The 23,222-nt window shown below is 33.4% G+C and overlaps 1 protein-coding gene across 4 annotated transcripts; it reads left to right on the top strand.

The window, feature by feature from the left end:
- The first annotated feature begins 6,452 nt into the window (after nt 1-6,452).
- LOC128025868 (egl nine homolog 1) lies at nt 6,453-21,809 on the top strand. Of its 4 annotated transcripts, none has more exons than XM_052612437.1 (5): nt 6,453-7,360; nt 17,650-17,769; nt 20,115-20,251; nt 20,386-20,453; nt 21,182-21,809. In XM_052612437.1, exons 1-5 carry the CDS (start codon nt 6,743-6,745, stop codon nt 21,235-21,237), a joined length of 999 nt encoding a protein of 332 aa, XP_052468397.1. In that variant the 5' UTR covers nt 6,453-6,742; the 3' UTR covers nt 21,238-21,809. The 4 variants fall into 4 exon arrangements, with proteins under 4 accessions (XP_052468397.1, XP_052468398.1, XP_052468399.1 ...); XM_052612438.1 differs by having other exon boundaries at nt 6,472-7,360; nt 21,188-21,809; XM_052612439.1 differs by lacking the exons at nt 17,650-17,769; nt 20,115-20,251; nt 20,386-20,453; nt 21,182-21,809 and adding an exon at nt 10,763-13,867 and having other exon boundaries at nt 6,472-7,360.
- The last annotated feature ends 1,413 nt before the right edge of the window (nt 21,810-23,222 follow it).

Genomic DNA, 23,222 nt, shown 5'->3' with positions numbered 1-23,222 from the left:
CAAAGAAAAATAGAAAGCTGATTGGCAGGATCTGACCTCGGTCACGTCGCAAGAAAGACCCCGATGATTTCTCTGCGACCATAATCTAAAAATGACTTCCCCTCACCGCCAGATAACCGCAGGATTCAGTAAGTCCTCTCCCTCCTGATCCACGCTTTCCTCAGAAGTTAGCAGACATCACGTCTGCCCTCTCTCCCCTTATTAAAGACACAAATACAAATAATAATAATGGTTGCAAAAGATATGATTTACTGGAGACCAACAGTCGGCCAAAAAAATAATAAAACACTTGTGCATACAACATTAAGATTACGAGATTAAAGTTTTAATATTTGAAGAATACAGTCAAGAAAAAAAAAAAAAAAAAAAAAAAAAACGAGAACAATGTCAAATGAGATTCAAGATGTAAAATTTTAAAAATAAATCAAAATGAGGAGAATCAAGTCATATAATATTTTTAGAAAAAAAAAATCTATATTTTGAGAATAAAGTCAAAGCATAATTTAATTAAATTCATTCATTCATTAACAAGAATACAATGTAAATAATGAGAATAAAATTTTAGCATTATGAGATTGAGTAATATTTTTAAAATTGAATCAAAATTAGCAAAATAAATGTTTCATTTTTTAGAAAAAAGTCAAAGTTAAGAGATTAAAGTCGTAATATTTTTATGATAAAGTCAACATTTTAAGAATAAAGTCTTAGCAATATGAGATTAAAGTCCTAATATTATGCGAATAAATTAAATATGATGAGAATAAAATTGTGGCTTTATGAGATTCAAGACGTAATATTTAAAAAAAATTTAATTTAAAATTAGGAAAATCAAATTGTAATATTTTTAGGGGAAAAAAATCTACATTTTGAGAACAAAGTCAAAGCATCATGTGATTAAAGTCATAGTATTTTAATAATAAGGTCGTAGCAATATGACATTAAAGTCGTAATATTTTGTGAATAAAGTCAGCAAAACGAGATTAAGAATAAAGTCAAAATTACAAGAATAAAATCCTAGCATTATGAGATTAAAGTTGCTATATTTTGAGAATAAAGTCAAATTTATGACAATGAACTCATGGAAATACAGCTTATTAAGTTGAGATCCTTTTGACTTGATCAAATTTTACTGTAATAAGAGATTGCATTTTACTGTAAAAATGCAAATAATCATCTCACAGGCAGTGAATCATTATGCAAGCAATGCAATTACCATTTCAAGCACTATTTTCAAAATCCTTAACCTGAAAATACTACACTGAAACTCAAATATTTCTAGAACCTGTTCGAAATCCTGTTTTCAAGAATAGTGTATAATGTATATATCATTTGTGAACCTGGACCACAAAACCAGTCATAGGGGTAAATTTCTGAAATCTAAAATTGACTTGAATAAATAATCTTTTCATCGATGTGTGGTTCGTTAGGAGGACAATATTTGTCTGAGATACAACTATTTGAAAATCTGGAATCTGAGGGTGCAACAAAAATCTAAATATTGAGAAAATCATCTTTAAAGTTGTTCAAATTAATTTTTAAGCAATGCATATTCCAAATAAAAAATGATGTTTTGATATATTTACTGCATTAAATTTTCAAAATATCTTAATGGAACATGAACTTTACTTAATATCCTAATGATTTTTGGTATAAAAGAAAAATCGATAATTTTGACACATACATTGTTTTTTTGGCTACTGCTACAAAAATACCCCAGAATACCCCAAAAATACTTCAGACTGCTTTTCAGTTTCATATCTGCCTCGTTCAGGATGCTTATTTACTAATGCTTATTTACATGCATTTAAATCTAATGCTTATTTACATGCATTTAAATCTAATGCATGCTAAACTTATGCAATGACATATGCAATCTAAAAGTTACATTGCACTATTACATGTATATTTTATTATTATTACATTTTATTAAAGAAGGAACAAATCTATTTAACTTGCATTTGGGGGGGAAAAATATTTTTGCTTTCTGTATTTCACACTGGGAAAAAAAGATCAAATTTGACATTCTAATTTTCATTCAGAAACTTCTAGTTAATTTTACAAATAATTTCAAGAAATGGCAACGAAACACACTGAAATAAATGTGAAATTCTGAAGCAGAAATAGTGTTTTGTTGCAAAATGTACCCAAGGAATCTTTGTTTTCCTTTTAAAATGTTTTATTTACAATGTAGACACATCTACTCAATTTATTTACTTACTTATTTTACTTTATATATATATATAAACATAACAAAATATGTTTTTAAATTATTTTAGAGCAAAATATTATTCATATTCATCCACGATACAAAATAATAATAACAATAAAATAATCATAATAATAATTTATATATTAAATTAATATATATATATATATATATATATATATATATATATATATATATATATATATATATATATATATATATATATATATATGTATGTATGTATGCATGTTTCTGGAAATTGATTCTGAATAATTCAGATTGCTTTCATTTATTTATTTCAAAATGTTTTGTGTTATGTTGTCCATTGTTGATAGTTTTCATACTTAAGCTGTGAAAGGAACATTTTTAAGGGCTCAACACAAACAGCTTTTATCAGGGACGTAGCCATCTTTTCAGAAGCATATATATACAGTACAGACCAAAAGTTTGGACACACCTTCTCATTCAAAGAGTTTTCTTTATTTTCATGACTATGAAAATTGTAGATTCACACTGAAGGCATCAAAACTATGAATTAACACATGTGGAATTATATATGGAATTATATACATAACAAAAAAAGTGTGAAACAACTGAAAATATGTCATATTGTTGGTTCTTCAAAGTAGCCACCTTTTGCTTTGATTACTGCTTTGCACACTCTTGGCATTCTCTTGATGAGCTTCAAGAGGTGGTCACCTGAAATGGTCTTCCAACAGTCTTGAAGGAGTTCCCCGAGAGATGCTTAGCACTTGTTGGCCCTTTTGCCTTCTGTCTGTGGTCCAGCTCACCCCTAAACCATCTGGATTGGGTTCAGGTCCGGTGACTGTGGAGGCCAGGTCATCTGGTGCAGCACCCCATCACTCTCCTTCTTGCTCAAACAGCCCTCGATGCCTTCAGTGTGACTCTACAATTATCATAGTCATGAAAATAAAGAAAACTCTTTGAATGAGAAGGTGTGTCCAAACTTTTGGTCTGTACTATATATATATATTTATATATATATATATATATATATATATATATATATATATATATATATATATATATATATATATATATATGTATATATATATATATATATAATATAAAACATTACAATAGACAACAGTTTTTGAACAATAAGATTTTTTATGTTTAAGTCTCTTCTTCTCACCAAGCCTGCATTTATTTGATCCAAAGTACAGCAAAAAAAAAAAAAATAGTAAAAAGTTTTTGCTATTTAAAATAACTATTTTCTATTTGAAAATATTTTTAAATGTAATTTATTCCTGTGATCAAAGGTGAATGTTCAGCATCTTTACTCCAGTGTCCCATCCTTAAGAAATCAAATCATTCTAATATGCTGATTTGCTGATTATCAATATTTAAAACATGATTACATTTTTTCAGCATTCTTTGATGAATAGAATGATCCAGAATGGTGAACAGACTTGACTGGGAGTGGATAGGCAACTATAATTATTCTCTAATTTCTAGCTTTTAATTTGCTTAGAAATCTATAACTGATTGACAATAACAAATAAATGTTTTTTTATATACTAGAAAACACTTATTTATCACATTATAAGGCAGAATAGTTTCTATACTGTAATAAATCTGTCAATTAGCACTGTTTTGTTGATATACTGTATTTATCACTTGCTGGAGATGACTTGAAAAACCATATATTGTCGCATTCCTATATTAATGTCTTCGTGTTTCCAAACGTTTCAGTTCTTTTGTCAAAACAACTGTTTTCATTCAGCTATAGCTGGACGCTGTTGCCCATATTAGGAGTTTCCTGATTGCGCGAGAGCGCGCTCCAGCTTCTAGGATGAATGAAACATAGCTACACTGCAAGAGTGTTTAGCGCTTCTGGGTCCGAATAAAATATCAGTTCAAATTCAGACCCAGAACAGTAAAAGCCACAGAAGAGGTCGGAGTTCAAAGGAGGAATCTTTATATTACCAAACTGAAGGGAGAGGAAGAGTAGATATAAGTCATGATCTGCAAGATTAACCACAATCTGATGTGATCTGACCACCTCAGAGTAAACCAGTGTTGAGCTGCTGCAAGAGCTTTTGAAGAACAGCAGCTGTGGTCAAAGAGTTCTCGTGTGTTCGGAGCGGGATCGCGAATCATTTTAGTCAGTTCGGGAGTTCGGAGCGGGAATCATTTTAATCAGTTCGGGAGCTAGGAGCGGGATATCTCAAATCATTTGAGTCAGTTCGGGGATCGCGAATCATTTGAATCAGTTCGGGAGTTCGGAGCGGGTTCGCGATTCATTTGAGTCAGTTCGGCAGTTCGGAGCGGGATCGCGAATCATTTGAGTCAGTTCGGGGATCGCGAATCATTTGAATCAGTTCGGGAGTTCGGAGCGGGATCGCGAATCATTTGAGTCAGTTCGCGGATCGCGAATCATTTGAGTCAGTTCGGCACTTCGGAGCGGGATCGCGAATCTTTTGAGTCAGTTCGAGATTTCGGAGCGGGTTCGCGAATCATTTGAATCAATTCGGGGATCGCGAATCATTTGAGGCAGTTCGGCAGTTGGGAGCGGGATCGCGAATCATTTGAGTCAGTCTTAATTGCGTGCCACTGCAAGGTATTCTGGGTAAGGTAGTTTAATTTGATCCATCTATACACACACACAGGCGCACACACCCACACAGAGAGAGAGAGAGAGAGAGAGACAGAGAGAGATCATGTTTTGTACTTAAAAGTCGAGTAGTAAAAGTGGTAATCTTAAATGTACTATTACTAGTCATCTAGCAATCAACTAATAATACTCAAATTTAATTTATATTTTTATAATTCATTTTATTAAACTAAACTTTCTCAAGATAAGGTAAATTTCACAATTTACGCTCTCTCTCCCGCACACACACAAACTTAAAGTAAAGTTAATAAAAAATGTTTTTTTTTTTATAATTCATAACGTGGAACCAAACCAAATTCAGATACAATCATGAATAAATGGAAGTAAGTAAACAAGCAATAAAAAAATGTGTAGAATTTTTACAAAATGTGCTGTGGTTAGACCATTGTACAGTGACGACACACACACACACACACACACAAATCTTATTGAGAGGCGCTTTCCTTTGATTGCACATACTGTATATCAGATTACTGTTCCTCCTTGTGAAGCTTGGTCTGGAGGATTCATGCCAACTGTGTACGTGCCGCCCAGTGTCTCCTCACTGTCTGAATGAGAGCCAGCATGCTCCTACAGGGGGCAGTGGACAACAAAACACACATTCAGAATCATCTAATGACATTTCTGCACATTTTATAGCAATCCCATACCATTTTTGCTTGCTTGGCCACTTGCAGACATGGCCATTTAGACCATTTTTATTAGACCGTTACATATTCTCACTGTTTGGTGTATTACTTTCTTTATCATTTTATTATATATTATTTATTTATTGTTTAATATTTTAATAAAAGTCCAACCATGTATTAACCAACTAAAGACCTTTTTTTTCCCTATGGGATTATCAGCATGGTTAATTTCTAAATAATAATAAATAAATAAAATTAATCTAGTTATGGTTAGACTAGATTAAGTTAATTTAGCAGGTTGCTTAAAATTCAGTTTAATGCAAAAACAATAAAAGTCATTGGATGTAAAGTTATCTTGTCTTGATTCATTTGAACAAATCGGCTCGTATGGACCCCGTCGAGCTGAACTAAAACCTGCAGCCTCAAAAAGCTACTAATTAGGCCACATGACCTACTTCTAAAAAAAGGCATTAACATTTTAAGATGTGTTTAAGGTGTAAAGTATTTGAGTAACTGTATTTAATTACTTTACTTGAGTATCTTTTTGGATACTCTGTATTGATATAAGAGCTTCTTCCCTACATTTTCTACAAACTATCTGTCCATAAAGAGTGTTGCAATTACACATTACATTGTGCATGGCACCAATTGCTTTTTCTGCAGCACTTTTCTTTGCGATTTTGAAGTGTTCATTTTTATTTTGGTTTTAGAAAATAAACATGATTGCTCTCCTATGTTCAGTATGAGTTAACTACATTGAATCAGATCAATCTGTTTTGGTGACATAACTTAATAGAGTAATTTTCAGTGTAAGGTATCTGTACTTTTACTCAAGTATGGTTTTAGGTAATCTTTACACCTCTGTTTAAGATCATTTTACGCGAAAGCAGTAACACAATTTACACTCTTCATTGTGTGTGAATGAATGAAATGAGGCGGGGCCTATTTATAGCTTTCAACCGTTTGACCACGCCCATGCGACTGACGTCAGAGGTTTGGCTCGTACTAGAGACGTGCGGAAAGCAGACCGACACACAACAATAACGCGCGAGGAGGAGCGCGCAGGCTTCGGGATGGAGCTCGCGCGGAACGATCCCAAAACCGGCCGTTGGTTTAACGGAGAAAGCGCGGATATTGCTGTGTGATGATGAAACGGACGCCGCTGTTCGCTTGGAGTTGTTCAGGCTGACGCGTTGCGCGTGGAGGTTATCAGCGGGAACGCGCGTGGAAGGACTGGATTTAAAGGGCCAGCAGCACGCAAACGCGAACATGGACCAATGCACCACGGCTCTGGATCCAGACCAGGATAAACAGTTTTGCGAGCTTTGTGGAAAGATGGAAAACCTTTTAAAGTGTGGTCGGTGCCGGATCTCTTTCTACTGCAGCAAGGAGCATCAGAAACAGCACTGGAAAGAACACAAACTCACCTGCATAGAGGCGGACAAGACCAAGACTGTGCCACAAACTCCACATCAGCAGGAGAAACCCACTGATCCAGAAACAAAAGATCTGATCACCAGAACAGCAAGCTCAGAAGCTGACAGCACTACCACCAAACCCCAAACTCACAAACTGGCCACTGACTATATAGTCCCATGCATGAACAAACACGGCATTTGTGTAGTGGACAACTTTCTGGGTGAAGACATGGGGCTGTCCATTCTGGAGAACGTGAAAGCTCTCCAGCAGAGCGGTAAATTCACTGAAGGACAGCTGGTGAGTCAGAAAAGTGACTCTACTAAGGACATCAGGGGGGATATAATCACCTGGATCGAGGGGAAGGAGCCTGGATGCGAGAAGATCTGCTTCTTGATGAGTCGCATGGATGACCTGGTCAGGAATTGCAATGGAAAACTGGGAAACTACTCGATAAATGGAAGGACGAAAGTAAGTACGCGTCAGTCATAGCGTGGATGGCTTATTATGCATGCATTTCTTTCTAATGCAAAGCACAAAATTTGATATTTTAAATAACCTAACAGCTTCGGTTCCCATTGACTTCCATTGGATTGGATTGCATTCTTCAAAATATCTTCTTTTGTCTTCCAACTGGACCCTTCAGCCCTGATTTGTTGAAACCGATGCACTTTAATGTTATTTTTATTTTAATATACACCTGCTTGCTTGATTGCCTGATTAACAAAAGCAAGAATTTCAATGTTATTACATGAATACAGTGATGGATGCATATTACTGAACACACATTACATATATTTTAAATGATTTTATACAGTATTTGCTCACTCTCAAATTCCATATGTCTTACTTTCTTCCATTTATGACTTATGTTTTCCATGCAATGAATTCATAGTGGCTGTCAAGCTCCAAAAAGAATGAAAAAAGGCATAAAAATGTCACAACACGTCTTGCTTGGATTGATTAACGAAAGCAATAATTTCAGTGTTATCAGACTGATGCTGATCATTGTGGCTTGGCTGATATATTAGTTACTATTTATTATACTTTGTGACTTGCATAGTTCTTTTTGGATACAATTATTGTGAAAGCAACATATAAGCAACTCTGTTCAATTTAGTGCATCATTTCCAGAATGAATGCTTTCTTGCCATTTTTTCTTTCTGGCAAATTGAGATTTATTCCTTGGGTTGGGTTGGAAAGTAATAGTTTCTCGAAAGAAAATTACAGTGAGTATTTATATTTAGATTTGGTGCCTTTTTAAGATTTGAGCAACAGACTTTTTATGTGCAAGAACTGCCTGCAACAGCACACATTGATCTGAAACTGCACAAAAACTGGCAAGTGTCATGGGTTCGATTCCCAGGGAATGCACAGATAAAGCATGTATCTCGAATGCAATGCGAGTCTGCGTTAATGTAAATTATATATGGGTTGTTTGTTATTCCCTTGAAAAATCAAAAATCTAAACACTATTGACTGATTCTTTTTTATGGTCTTAAAAGCTTTCTAATGTACATTATTTTGCTGAAATGCTTGAAACATGAAGGAAAGAATGCATTTAATGCAGAAGTTGGAGCAAATGAAAAAAAAAAGTGTTCTTTAATTTGAAATAACTAAAACTAAAATTGTAAAAAAAAATAATAATAATAAAAGTTACTTAAAACATGAACTAAAATGCAAATACAAAATCAAAAGAAATTAATTTAACTGAAAATAAAACCATTAAAAAACATATATATTAATAAAAAGGTAATAAATATGTCAAAACACAACAAAATAACTAAAACTGTAACTAAAATGAAAATAGAATTCAAAATATTACCAAAAATAATAACAGTATATCACAGATCCTAAAATAACATGATCACATGATTCCCATACTTCACTTTAAAGAAATAAAGCTGGGGTTGTTCTTTCAAAAAAGGTAGACTTCTGCACCTTATTCACCCTAAAGGCACATATTAGTACTTCAAAAGTGCACCTATTGAAAAGGTACCGCCCCAGCGACAGGTTTTGTGCCTTTTTGAGAGTAAATATGAGTATAAATGTAGAGATCGATGACTTCACTATTATTCTAAATTGTGTAAAGAAGCCAGAATAAAGTCAGTGGGTGTTAAGGCCACATTTGTATAACCCTGTTTTTGTGCATGCAACCCTCTTTCAGGCCTCGGCGTAAGTTTCTTCTTGTGTGTGACCTCTGATCTTTCGGGTCGCCTCAGGTATGAGAGCGTCTGACCCTCAGGAGGACAGGCCCATCTTACCCCGCTAGCCCACGCTCTCTTTCATATTCAAGGATTACAAAACATTATGCGAATTACCTTGAAGTTTAGCTCTATCTGCAGCACTGTGTATACAGTTTCACCTTCACTATAAGCCCACAATTAAATCTTGTTGTTGTAACCAAGGTCTCATAGTTCTTGTTTTTATTTTTTTTTCTCTGGCATTTAACTTTTATTTAATCGAGCAAGTTAAGTCTCCATGCGTCTTGTATAAATCTTTATATTTTAAGAGTTAAAGAGATTAAAACAAAGCTGTCAAGCTGTCATCATTATTTTAGTATTGAGATACTCACTCATATATTTTTTGTTATTTTATTCAAATTTTAGTTTTAGGATTTTCATGTTTTTTGTAATTTTAAATTTTTTATTCATATTTAAATTTTTTATTTTTAAAATACATCTAGTCAACTGAAAAAAAATTATATATATTTTCATTGTCATTTAAATGTTAGTTTTATCATTTTTTGTTTTGTCATTTAATATTTTATTTTATTTCAGTTTCAATTTTAGTGATTTCGGTATAAACTAAAGAAAAAGAGACGTGTTGCATTGGCAACTAGCTGAAATAATGTAAGTTTTATTTTTTTAAAATATTTTATTAAGTTAAAAAATAGTGTTTTTTTATGGTTTTACATTTAGTTAACTAATAAACCTGCTTTACCAGTATTGGTGAACTATTACAAATCTCATAACTGCATCTTTAGACCTTCATCTTTAGTAGAAAGACTGAAATAGCAGTTTTTTGTAAAAACGTACTCCAGTAATCTTTGTTTTATTCACAGTTTATAATACTTGCACGTCACTTTAGATATGAGATCCATATCCAGAAACAGCAGTGTGAAAGCTCATTTGAACTTCTCTTTTTGAGTTCCACAGAAGAAAGAAAGTCATAGAGGTTTGAAATGACATGAAGGTTAGATTCGACTGTGACATGCGTCGTGTCGAACCATGCATACGGAGAGAGTGCTGCTTTTAACGACTTTTGACCTAATTTGCTGGTTTGTGTGAAGGGGAAGTCATGCGTCAGCATTGGGACTTTCAATCTTTCCTCTGTAGAATCATTTTGCAACTTTATAGTCATGTAAAGTTCATGAAGCTTGCTTTAGCATTTTTTCTTTTTGGTGATACGAAGTATAGTTTTTGTTATTTATCTAATGCAATATGTTCAAATGTCTTTTGCATGTTGAAGGAATAGCCCAAAAATAAAAAATGTGCTCACTCTTAGGTCATCCAAGGTGTAGATGAGTTTGTTTCTTTATCAGGTTTGGAGAAATGTAGCAGTGCATCAGTGTCTCATCAATGGATGCTCTGCAGTGAATGGGTGCCGTCAGAATGAGAGCCCAAACAGCTGTTAAAAACATCACAATAATCCACAACACTCCAGTCCAACAGTTAACATCCCGAAAAGCTGAAACAAATCCAGCATTAAGATGTTTTTAACTTTAAACTATCGTTTCTGGTTAAAATATGAGTCTATAATCCATAATAGAAGCATCTCCTGTCGTCTCTCACATCAAAATCAACACACATATTTGTTTAGAGCTGTTTTGGTCTGTTTTTTTTGCTTGTAATCGTTGCTTGATCTGTGCAGATTTCTCTCCTGATTCAGACCAGACCACTTTTAACTGGAGGAAGCGTTGGATTTATGGATTATGGAGTAAAACACACAGCCTTTGTCTTCTCCAGATGTTCACTGATGGACTGGAGTGCTGTGGATTATTGTGATGTTTTTATCAGCTGTTTGGACCCTCATTCTGACGGCACCCATTCACTGCAGAGCATGTGATGCAATGCTGCATTTCTCCAAATCTGATGAAGAAACAAACTCATCCTAATCTTGATCAGAGGGTGAGGAAATGGTCCGAAAATTTACGTTTTTGGCTGAACTATTGCTCTAAGCTGGTTGTTTGCAGAAATCCAAGATCTGTCTTGAGAAAGGAGACTGATGCTTCGGCAGTTTGCATCTGTCAGACGAATAGGAAGAGAAGATGCACGGTGGTGTGTCATGGAAATGCCAAACATGTTCAAGCATAATTGCTTGCAACTCTCTCGTGTTAGTATAAGGTAGAGCCAAAGCCCTTCTGACTTAATGTCGACTTTTAATTTTAATTAAGTTCTTTAACATTTTTTTTCAGTTTTTTTTTTATTTTCAATATGGCACGTAGATGATCATTATTTGAATGATTTACCTACAATAATGAGATCTTTGCTTCATTAAAAAAAAAAAAAAGGTGTAAGAGTTACTTTGCAATACAGGAGTTGCTAGTAAATTTCCTAATTATTTACAAAGAAACGGCAAATTCAGATTAAACATGATGAAGGTTGAAATGCAAAAACTGGAATTGCATATTTTTAAATGTATAAATGTAGTCAAATATTGTTTGTTTTATTTACAACAACAAAAAAATTACAGATGAGGTTAATAATTTTTGGCATAAATTAAACAAGTTCATTACTTAAAAAGTTAGCTGTTCCTAATTGGGTTGCATCTGCATATTCTGCTTTAAATGCCCAATTTAACAGCTTTACCTTAACAGGTCTTTCAATTTACTAAAAACACATAAAAACACCTGATTTCAATATTTATGCTCCTTATCCAGTTCTATGCAAAGCACGCTGCCCAATTTTCAAAGTTAAAACAACTTAATTAAAAAAAAGAATGAAATTAAATTCTGCAATTAATGCGGAAATTTGAGTTTAAATTACACACACTATTAATTTGATGTATTTGATGATGCTTTATATGTTCTTAGCCAATCATATTTTTCTTTTTTTTTTCTTTCTTCTGACATCAGTGGCAGATCAGGAATAGTTTCATACTAATATTGCTCCAGCATCATGTTTGTTCTGCATGGGTTAATCATGCCTCGCTGGTGTTTGCAGTGGCTTTCTTCAAGTCATCCTCCTTTTCCTCCTACTTAGGAAATGATTGTGTCCTGAGGGACTCTGTAAATGAGATATTATCACTCTAAAATCAAAAATATCCAGAGGCATTATGAGTACTGCTGAGACTTCATTAAAGGGAAAGTTCACCAAAAACCAGTTCTTCAAAATATTAGTTTTTTGTTTGTATCAACTCTTACGTGAACTATCTCTTTAAACATTCAGGCTTAGCTTTCTTCCTTAAAATCTTCTAAATTTGTCCTAAACTAAAAAAAAAAAGTAATATTCAGTAATGTATAAGCTTTGATTTTCCATAAAATGATTTATCACACCATGCAACAGATTGACGCTGTTTACTGTCCAAATCAACACAAGATGGAAGAAAGACTGATCCTGTATGGATATTGTGACATGCAAACAATGCACATGGAGAGAATAAGCGTTAGACATTTTTTTTTTGCAATGCATCAAAGCATCAAAGCATGCACCAGGAGTTTTTTTTTCTGTTCTTATCTCAAACATGTTATAATGTACACTTCCTGCTTTAAAATAAAAGTCCTTTATTGGCATCCATGGCTCCTTGAAGAACCTTTAGCAACTTGCACAAAAAGTTATTTTTAGTGAAAAAGGTTTTCTAGATTTAAATGTTTTCGGAATAAGAAAAAAAAGGGTCTTTTAAAAGAAAAGTGCATCTAAAATGAAAGTTAACCCCCGTCCTCAGGCCATCCAAGATAAGGATGAGTTTGTTTCTTCATCAGATTTGGAGAAATGTATTTGCATTGCATCACTTGCTCTGCAGTGAATGGGTGCCGTCAGAATGAGAGCAGATAAAAACATCACAATAATCCACAGCACTCCAGTCCATCAGTTAACATCTGGAGAAGACAAAATATGAAACAAATCCACCATTAAGAAGTTTTAACTTTATAATATGAGTCCATATGTGCAGATTTCGCGCCTGATTCAGACCAAATTACGTTTTCACTGGAGGAAGCTATATTATGGATTACTGACCTGAAACGCATGCGTTAAAACTCTTTAATGCTGGATTTGTTTCAGCGTTTGTCTTCTCCAGATGTTCACTGATGGACTGGAGTGCTGTGGTTTACTTGTGAGACTCTCATTCCGACGGCACCCATTCACTTCAGAGCAAGTGATGCTTTTTACATAATCAGCTGTGTGGACTCTGGGGGTACTTTTAGATGGTGTTTTAACGATTATATGACCAGCTCATCACTAATGAGGGATCCTGCTGTCAGGCTTTTATAGTTCAGAGGACAGGAACTCTCTTAATATTCCGACATCGGCTCAAACTCACTGGAATGTAAACAAAATCCCTCCGCGGCCGGATCGTCCTGTTAATGAGGCTGGGAGGAATGCGGAAGAATGACAGCAGTAGGATGGAGCAACACACCCCACATAAACACATCCTTTACAGTAAGGGCCCAGGCGTACGTTATCTTACACACATCCACAATCCAGTTTCCAGCATGGAGCATGCGGTCAAAAGAAAAGGTCCTAGTAAAAATGCTTTTCAATTTAATGTATTCATTTAAAATTAATACATGGACGTGAAATAGTGATTTGAATTGAAGGATAAAATGTGCCTAAATATTTGAAAAACTAGTTAGTACCTGGATTGACCAATCAGAAACAAGTATTTCAGACATCAGCGTAACAATTGACTTTAATGCGAGTTTAAAAAAAGCAAATTGTGAATGTTAATTAAGCTGCTATTTTTTATCAATCACAACTATTTAAGTGAAACTTAATTATGAATGTATTAATTTAGCAGTTTTATATTGTCCCAGTACATTAATATCTTTTTTAAAATGCATATTTTTTATAATTTCAAAATCATTACGTGAAATGTATTAAATTGAGAATTTGTTGATTTTTGTTATACATATTCGCCCAAATTATTAACATCTTAAGTCATTTAAAAATCATTAAAATAGTTTTTTTTAGTATTTAAAAATCATTAATATCTTTAAAAAAGAATATAATAATTAAAAAATCATTAAAATAGTTTATTATTATTTTTATTATTTAAGAATTGTTTATATCTTTAGAAAAAATAGAATCATTTAATATATATATATATATATATATATATATATATATATATATATATATATATATATATATATATATATGTAAAAATAATTAATACCTTTAAAAAAAGAATATGACCATTTAAAAATCATTAAGTGAAATTTATGAAATTGAGAATTTGTTGATTTTGTTTTACATATTCCCCCAAATAATATTTTTTTTTTAAATATTGTTTTATTATTTAAAAATCATTAATATCTTAACAAAAAGAGTATAACCATTTTAAAATCATTAAGTAAAAGAACACATGATAGGTAAAAATTGATTACCTGAATGCACTGTAAGTCAATTTGGATAAAAGCGTCTATTAATTTAATTTAATTTAAAATGTATGGAATTGAGAATTTGTTGATTTTATTTTTAATATTCACCCAAACAAATTAGCATCTTATTTAAAAAAAAAAAAAAAAGTATATTTGTATTCATTTAAAAATATATAATTGTGAATTTGTTTATTAAGCTATTCATTATTTAAAATCATTAAACTCATTAAGTGCTGCAAATTTGTTGATTTTTATTTTCTCTCCAAATACTTTATAACTTGTATTTTTAGTCATTTGGAAACCATTAAGGGACATTTATTCAATAGATCATTTGTTTTTCACAATTGTTCTTTAATACAGTTTTTTTCTTAACTAAAGTCGTGTAGAAATCCTCAAACGGAGTGACATTTGTGGATTGGCTGCTGAAGGCGTCTTGAGGAAACACACACTATCTGCTGAACACGTCTCAGTGGTTTTGTTTTCAGGAGTTTTACGGGAAGTGAGTGGAAGGGAAGGTTGGTGTGTTTCTGTTTATTCATTGGGTTTTGAAGTCAAACCCCTCCCATGTGCTCGCCTCGTAGCTGACCCACGCCGACAAGAACACATTTCAGCAACGCCGAGCTGAATCCGTGATTTATCATCATTTTTGGATCTAGTATCCTGTCCTTTTGTGTGCCAGACCTCACACTTTCTCAGGCAGTGACAGATGATGTGTGTGCTCCTCTCGAGCTCATCTCCTCGGTCTCGGCCTCCGTCACGCGCCGCACGTAGCAGGATCATTAAAATACTGCTTCCTCTGGCAGGAGGCCAAGCGTCCCGGGTTCAGATCAGTTCATCTCTGACTTTAGCGCTCACACATGGAGGTGGAGGTTTGGCAGTGAGGGTTAAAGCACGAAATGTTGTGACGCTCAGGAAATATTGCCAAGCAGAGTCAGACTGCCTGGAGTGTGTGGGACCTGTGCTTACACCGTTACATTGTCCTGCAGAGAGCTGCACCCATGTGCTATCAAAAGACACACACACACACACACAACAAATACTACCACAATGCAAAAAAAAAAAAAAAACATTTTTTTTAAATGCATAATTTTTTTTTTTTTTTTTTTGCATTGTGGTAAATTGTACTGACTTAAATGCATTGCATTTAAAAATACATAAATAATTTCTTATTTTTTTTACATTAAGGAAAAAAATATTCTCAAACAATTAACTTTTTTCTTATATATAAAAAAAGATAGTTTAAAAACCATTACACTCAAATTAAGTTCAGGAAGAGTTTTTGTAAAGAATTCATACATTGTGGCAGTTTTCGTACTGATTTAATTAATTTGAATTTATCAAATTAATAGAAAATTTGTATAGCAAAATATGTACTTCTCATTTTAGAGCATTTTTTTTTTTTGTATTCAGCCAAATAATTAATAACTAAAAAACATTTTAAAAGTGCATTTTTAATCATTTAGGAGTCATTTATTTCATCAATCATTACATTAAAATTATGTAGATCTACTTATGTATTTATTTAACTGTATTTTTTTAAATTTTGGTAGTATTGGTACTGACGAAATTTTTAATGTCGAGAATTAAAAATAAACTATTTTATATATTCTATTCATATTCACTTAAACAACTATAATAATAATAATAATAATAGTAATAATAATAATAATATAAATTGTATTTTAAAACATTCTAAAAATCAATAAATCCATTAAATTACATTTATGAAATCTTTTTTATTTGTTTTTTAAATGATGAATTTAAGTGCTTCTTTCTTGCCTCTGGTGGTGCTTTAAATTCTATTGTTATTGTTTTAGAACGTGTTGGTCCTGATTTCATTTTATTCTATTTTTTTTTAATAGCACTGAATGTCCTTAAAGTGATTTTAAATGATTTGGAGACAGAAACATGTGTTTAGATGCTTTGTCTGGTTAGTTTTATACTGATTCCCTTTTCTTTAATGTGACTTTAACTTGTCTGTGTCCTGTGTCTTTACTCCAAAGTGTTCATGGTTTTATTAATGTTCATTTAACCTGAAATCCTTCCACATTGTAAATGAGGGGAATCACTGAGACGAATGTTTTCATTACACACTTCCAGCCGGTCATTACTTTTGGCAGAAGAGCGCAGGCGGGACTCTAGTGTTTAGGACGTTTGTTATAATGTTGCTATGGTTTTGTATTAATGTGTCTGGAATGTGGAAAAACTTGCTGGAGATCTGATGTGAAACACTGACATGCTGATTTGGCCTGAAAACATCAGTCTCAACAAACGGTTTTCTCGGACATAAAGCGTTCCTCTAAAATCAGCCCCATGCTTTTAACTTAAACTCACACGACTGGACTTCAAATAAAGTGGTTTCTGTTATTAAAGCTGCATGAATTGGACAAAATCATATTTTTTATGTGATATCTGTAACTCTATACACACACACACACACATTTATAAAAATAAATAAAAAATAAGTATTGAGTATTAAATTTATTTCATTTAAAAATATTTATTTAATACAACATTTTAATATTTTGGTAAAATTATTATTATTTATTTTTTTTATTTTTTATTTAACTGCCTATATAACTTATGGCAGTTATTTATTATTTTATTTATTTTTGTAAAGTATTTATACATTGTGTGTTTTTTTAAAACACATTTCTAACACAGTTATTTTTTTTTTATATTATGCCAAAATATTTTTTGTATTCACCCAAATAATTAAAAAGTTAAATAAATAAATGAGTGAGTGAATTGATGGATGGATGAATAATTAAATAACTAACTATTTAAATAAATGAATACAATTTTAAATAATTTAAAAGTCATTAATACATAAATCATAAATCATTCAATAACATTTTTATTTTAATAAAAAAAAATGATTTAGCTTTTAAAATATATTTACATTGTGGTATTATTTGATGGGACTTATATATAATATATATATATATATATATATATATATATATATATATATATATATATATATATATATATATATTTTTTTTTTTTTTTTTTTTTTTTGCTGTTGTTGTATAACAAAACATGTTTTTGTAACTTTGATTTTAAGGCAAAATATATGTATTTTTTTTTATTCACCCAAATAATTCATAATGAGGGATATGGGGCTTACAAATGAAAACTAAAAGCGCAAAAATGCATTAAAAATGAGTGCAACTGACCTGCATTGTTTTGGCTGTTTTGGCTGTTTTGTTCTCAGGCGATGGTGGCATGTTATCCAGGTAAAGGCTCTGGTTATGTGCGCCATGTGGACAACCCGAATGGAGATGGGAGATGTGTCACATGTATATATTACCTTAATAAGAATTGGGATGCCAAGGTACGTAAATCATCTTTAACATCTATAATCGTAATTTAATATTTAATATTTAAACAAATCTTCCTTGACTTTTAAATTGAGACATCATGCATCCTCTTCTGGAAGAGTTTATGGCTTTGCGGTGTTTAAAGCATGCATCGTTTGCTGAATGTCCAGTGTCTGCATACGTGCCGGTATGCCTGCATCATTTCAGCCTAATCCCATTAACCTCAGCAATTATATTCTCCAGAGAAAACCAGGAGGAGAGATCCTAAAACAGCTCACCGAGTCACGGAAATGAGGCACGAGACTCATTAGAAGAGAAAACCATGGTGCTGCTCGCACACAAAGCATGCAATTAATTCAGGATACTTTGTAAAGTTTGCATAAATGTCCTATCAAACTATTTTTTTTTTTTTTTTTTTTGAATGCTGTGTTTGTTTTCTTGTTCATTGACTGCATTCCAGTTCTGTTTCATACATAATATCCACCATATTTACTTTGGTTGCTTGGTTACAAAGGTGAAAAACACAGGTCATGTGACTCTTACCTGCTGCATTGATCCTGTTTTCTTTTCTTCTTTTTCTAGATTAGGTTTTCAGAAGGCAGAAATGATTTAAGATGTTACACAAAAAAAGTTTAATATTTTTAAAAGTGTCGCCTCTCTCTCTCTCTCTCTCTCTCTCTCTCTCTCTCTCTCTATATATATATAATAATAATAATAATAATTATTATTATTATTATTATTATTATTATTAACAACGTAGAATTGACATTGCAATTACTATGTACAAATTTTAATTAATTTAATGTAATAATTACATTTTATTGTTTACTTTTAGAGTTTGTCGATTTTGCAGTGTCAATTCTGTAACTTTTATATGCTGATGTGATTGTATATTTCTTCCAAAAATAGATTTGTCGCCTAAAATTCTAACCGTAAATAATTTTTATTTTACCTTAAAATATAAGTGTGAAACTATATAAACTATAAATATAAAAACACATTTAAACTTTAAATGACCAAAACCACACTACAAAATGATATAAAACTTCTAACTAAAATGATTTAAAACAGATAATTAATCAAAACGAATTCTAAAATAACACTGTCATCAGAAACAAGATATGTTGGGTAATAATGATTATTATGAAGGTGGGTTAAATAACTTTTTTCAGCATCTTGGGTGGTGGGGGTAAAACAACTGCACATCACAGCATTTTAAAAGTCTATTTCCCTGATGCTTCTGCGCTTGAGTGCACGTGCATACGTGCGCATTCACTGTGTACCTGCATAAAGCGCGTGCGTTCAGCTCCACGGAGAGAAGCGTGTGTGCGCGCGGCGCGTCCCCGCGGTTAATTCTCGCGCCCTCAGCACAGCACAGCAGTCTCTTTCTCCAGCATGTGGCCTTTTCCTCTCGTCCCTCTTCAGGAAGGCCGCGTTCCGCTGCCGTTTCCTATCCTAACCTCCTCCAGACCTGGCCTCTCATTGTTTGTGTCGCTCTGTTGTTTCTGCTAATGGAATTTATCATTATCACTATAAAAGCTCCAGTCACGCACTGCTGAGTCGACTCGACTGTATTATCAGCAGTCACGCGAGCGGGAGATCACGTTGGTTTGAAAACAGCATTAGAGACAAAGTTGCATTGAAATAAAAAAAAAAACTAAAATTGCATTTACAGTAATGCATTCACAACGAAAGTCTACAAGCAAAGCATTTAAGAGAGTTTAAATGAAAAAACGTGCAGCTTGCATTTTTGTTGAAGCGCCTAAAATTTTGGTAGCACTTTATTTTAAGGAACAGTTCTTACTATTTACTAGTTGCTTATTAGCATGCATATTGGCTTTTTATCATTTCTTATAAAGCACATATTAATGTCTTATTTTGCATGACCATATTTTATGCACCATAAATAAAATTAACAATTGTTAATAAGCTGCAAATTAGGAGTTTGTTCAGGAAAAACTCTTGTATTGCCTATTCTAAAGTGTTATTTAAATTTGACAATGCACAAAATTTGGCATTAGGTTTTAGTCAAATGCAATAACATTCACTAGCATCTTCTGGAAAAAGAAATCATCTCTGGGTCAAATTGATTGGAACACAACATATTTCCATGGCAAGTCCTTTACTATAAACCTTTTTTTTCTCGTTTTTACGAACTGATTATTTTCAAACAAATGATTTTCTGTGCTAATTGTCATTATAGTCTGTATTTTACATGTCAAACCTGTGCATGTTATCACACTCATTGTTTGGGTGTTTTCACAATAAGGATTTTAAGTAATTGAGATTGCATTTTTGATGCTTTGTTACGTGATAAACCTGAGCTCATAATTGAGATCTCTGTTATTGGTGTTTTCAGGTAAATGGGGGTGTACTGCGGATATTTCCAGAGGGTAAAGCTCAGTTTGCAGACATCGAACCTAAATTTGACCGCTTGGTTTTATTCTGGTCTGATAGACGAAACCCTCATGAGGTCCAGCCTGCGTATGATACAAGGTCATCATCATCATCATCATCATCGCTAAAGCACATGACAAACATACTCTACACATACAATTCCTTTTCTCTCCATGTCTTCTTGGTCTTGTCTTGTTTTATAACTCATAAACTTTGTCTTTCTCATTGTGTAGATATGCAATTACCGTGTGGTATTTTGATGCAGATGAACGGGCGAGAGCTAAAGAAAAGTACCAAACAGGTAAGTTCAGCGGGATAGTTCAGCCCAAAATGAAATACTGTCATTATTATTTTCTGTGGAACACAATAGAAGAGTTTGAGCAAACTTCAAGATAAGGATGAGTTTGTTTCTTCATCAGATTTGGAGAAATGTAGCCTTACATCACTTGTGTAGTGAATGGGTGCCGTCAGAATGAGAGCAGATAAAAACATCACAATAATCCACAGCACTCCAGTCCATCAGAGAACATCTGGAGAAGACAAAAGATGAAACAAATCCACCATTAAGAAGTTTTAACTTTAAAACGTCTGTTTCTGGTCAAAATATGAGTCCATATGTGCAGATTTCTCGCCTGATTCAGACCAAATTACGTTTTCACTGGAGGAATCAGTTAATGACTTGAGAAATCAAAAGCTGTGTGTTTGTAAGAAACCAATCCATCACTAAAGCATTTTAACTTCTGGCAAAAAAAAAAAACTGATCCATTCTGACGGCACCCATTCACTTGATTGTTGAGCAAGTGATGCAATGCTAGATTTCTCCAAATCTGATGAAGAAACAAACCCATGTTAATCTTGGATGGCCTGACGGTGAGTAAATCTTCAGCAAATGTTTATTTTTGGCTTAACTATTCCTGTAGTGTTTTGGTTTTGTTTCTTGAAACCGAATAAACACATGCTTTGTGCAAGTTAAAGATCCTGAGGGTAATGTTTGTTTTCTTTTCTTCTCATGGTTGTCTTTTTGGAAAGGTGCAGGTGAAAGAGGAGTGAAGGTGGAGCTAAACAAGCCGTCTGAACCGAGCTAATCAAATTATCATTAATCCGGACTTTTCCTGGTTGCCAGCTTCGTGGAGGAGAAAGAAAAAGAAGAGCGGGTTAGAAAAGGCTGCGGGTGTCTGTGACGAAGAAGATTTAATTAACAGAGCATTATCAGAATGCATTATCAGAAAACCTTTAAATATGACTCTGTTGGTTTAATTTTGATTTTAAAAGGTACAGTACTCTGCATTGCATTTCCATTAACGCTTCTCATGTGACTGGAGTCATGCTTCTGAGGAATGTTTAAAAAGCCTTTTGCTTTCGGTTCTGGGATGAGTTCCTGCATTTTGACCTGATCTTTGTGAATCAAGCTGCACATCCATGCATGTTATTTCTCATCGCTGCATCAGAACTGATCGGATCGTCTATTCATATTGAAATACAGCCAATGCCCGCGAGGCAGTGAACTTTCAGCATGTTTATTCAGGACTGTGTGCAATTCTCCAGCTTTACGTTCTCACATGCACTAGGTCAGTGCGAGTCCATTGAGTGATATTGTCTGTGATGAACTGCACGTTATTGTCTAATTTCGACAATATTAAAGCCTGTTTGCTTTTTAGATATTGTGTCTCTTTTAAACAATATTCTGAAACAAGAAAAACTAAATGGAATTTCTAAGTTAAATCATGAAACTGAATTTAGTGCTTATATAAATCAATTGTAAACCCTGTTATTTTATTATAAGCAAGACCTTCTGCTGCTATTTAATTACTAAATACACAAAAATAAATAAATAATATAAATAATATATAAAATTAGGTATACACAAGCTTTACATAAAGTAAAAAATTCCGGTTGTACTAAAATTCTAGTGATTTTAAAATCTCTAAACACTAGTTGTTTACTGGCAGAGTCAGTTATTGCTACAAGTAATTGTGATTTTTATTATCTATGTGATAATGCAAGGTGTCCGTGAAAACATTCTACATAAATGAAGTTAAATGAGGAACGGCTAGAAAAATGGTGCAACTGCGCCACATAGTGGTCACAATGGTAATTTTAAAATTTCAACATGATGTCTGTAGGATTTTTTTAATGCCAATTCGAAGACTTTTCAAGTGTTTTGTAAGACCTCTACAAATAAAAAATCAAAAACAATTCTAAACAGGGTAACTTGCAAGTTTAGAATGCGATGTTGCTTTTTGCAGATAATAATGTGTTTAAAGAGACAGTAACACAATTGTGATGATGCTCATCAAATCAATTTAGTCTTTTCTTTCTGTGACAGAGGACAAGAGAAGCTACCAGATTTTACTCTTGACAGATACAGGTTATTGTGTATCCAAAATACCAAGAATATCCAGGAACTATGATATCCCGTGATATAACGTACGGAAATACTCGGGGACTCTTATTTTGAAGTATTTATGCTTTACTACGGCTTTCAGTTTTATGGCCAGAAAAAATAATAATATATATATACAGTGCTTTAAGTGGGGCGGTACGCACCGGTATAAATCCAAATATAGTCCAAATATAGCTCTTGAGCGTACCACCACCTCTCTGTGCGCCCAGAACGTGCTTTTAGCTTACCAGTATGTTCATTTGGACATCTGTTTTAATAGAGGTTTCAATCCTTTGCCTTCACTGCCGCTTTTCAGAGCACCCTTCACAATGCACGCTTCCTAATTCTTCCTAGTTTGGAGTATGGAGCGTGAATCATTTGAGTAAGTTCGGGAGTTCAAAGAGGGTTCGCGAATCATTAGAGTCCGTTTGGGGATCGCGAATCATTTGAATCAGTTCGGGAGTTCGGAGAGTGATTCATTTGAGTCAGTTCGGGAGATCATAGCGGGTTCGCGAATCATTTGAGTCAGTTTGGGGAACGCGAATCATTTGAATCAGTTCGGGAGTTCAAAGCGGGTTCGCGAATCATTAGAGTCCGTTTGGGGATCGCGAATTATTTGAATCAGTTCGGGAGTTCGGAGAGTGATTCATTTGAGTCAGTTCGGGAGTTCAAAGCGGGTTCGCGAAT

The sequence above is a fragment of the Carassius gibelio genome, chromosome A13, assembly GCF_023724105.1.
Source record: "Carassius gibelio isolate Cgi1373 ecotype wild population from Czech Republic chromosome A13, carGib1.2-hapl.c, whole genome shotgun sequence".
Lineage (NCBI taxonomy): Eukaryota > Metazoa > Chordata > Actinopteri > Cypriniformes > Cyprinidae > Carassius > Carassius gibelio.
This window is presented reverse-complemented; position numbering and strand designations above follow the sequence as displayed.

What these genes read in the sequence shown, in the direction of transcription:
- LOC128025868 (XM_052612437.1), top strand. Translation starts at nt 6,743, where the DNA reads ATGGACCAATGCACCACGGCTCTGGATCCAGACCAGGATAAACAGTTT. An exon ending in CGATAAATGGAAGGACGAAA is followed by an intron (nt 7,361 to 17,649) that starts GTAAGTACGCGT and finishes TTTTGTTCTCAG; the next exon opens with GCGATGGTGGCATGTTATCC. An exon ending in TAAAGAAAAGTACCAAACAG is followed by an intron (nt 20,454 to 21,181) that starts GTAAGTTCAGCG and finishes CTTTTTGGAAAG; the next exon opens with GTGCAGGTGAAAGAGGAGTG.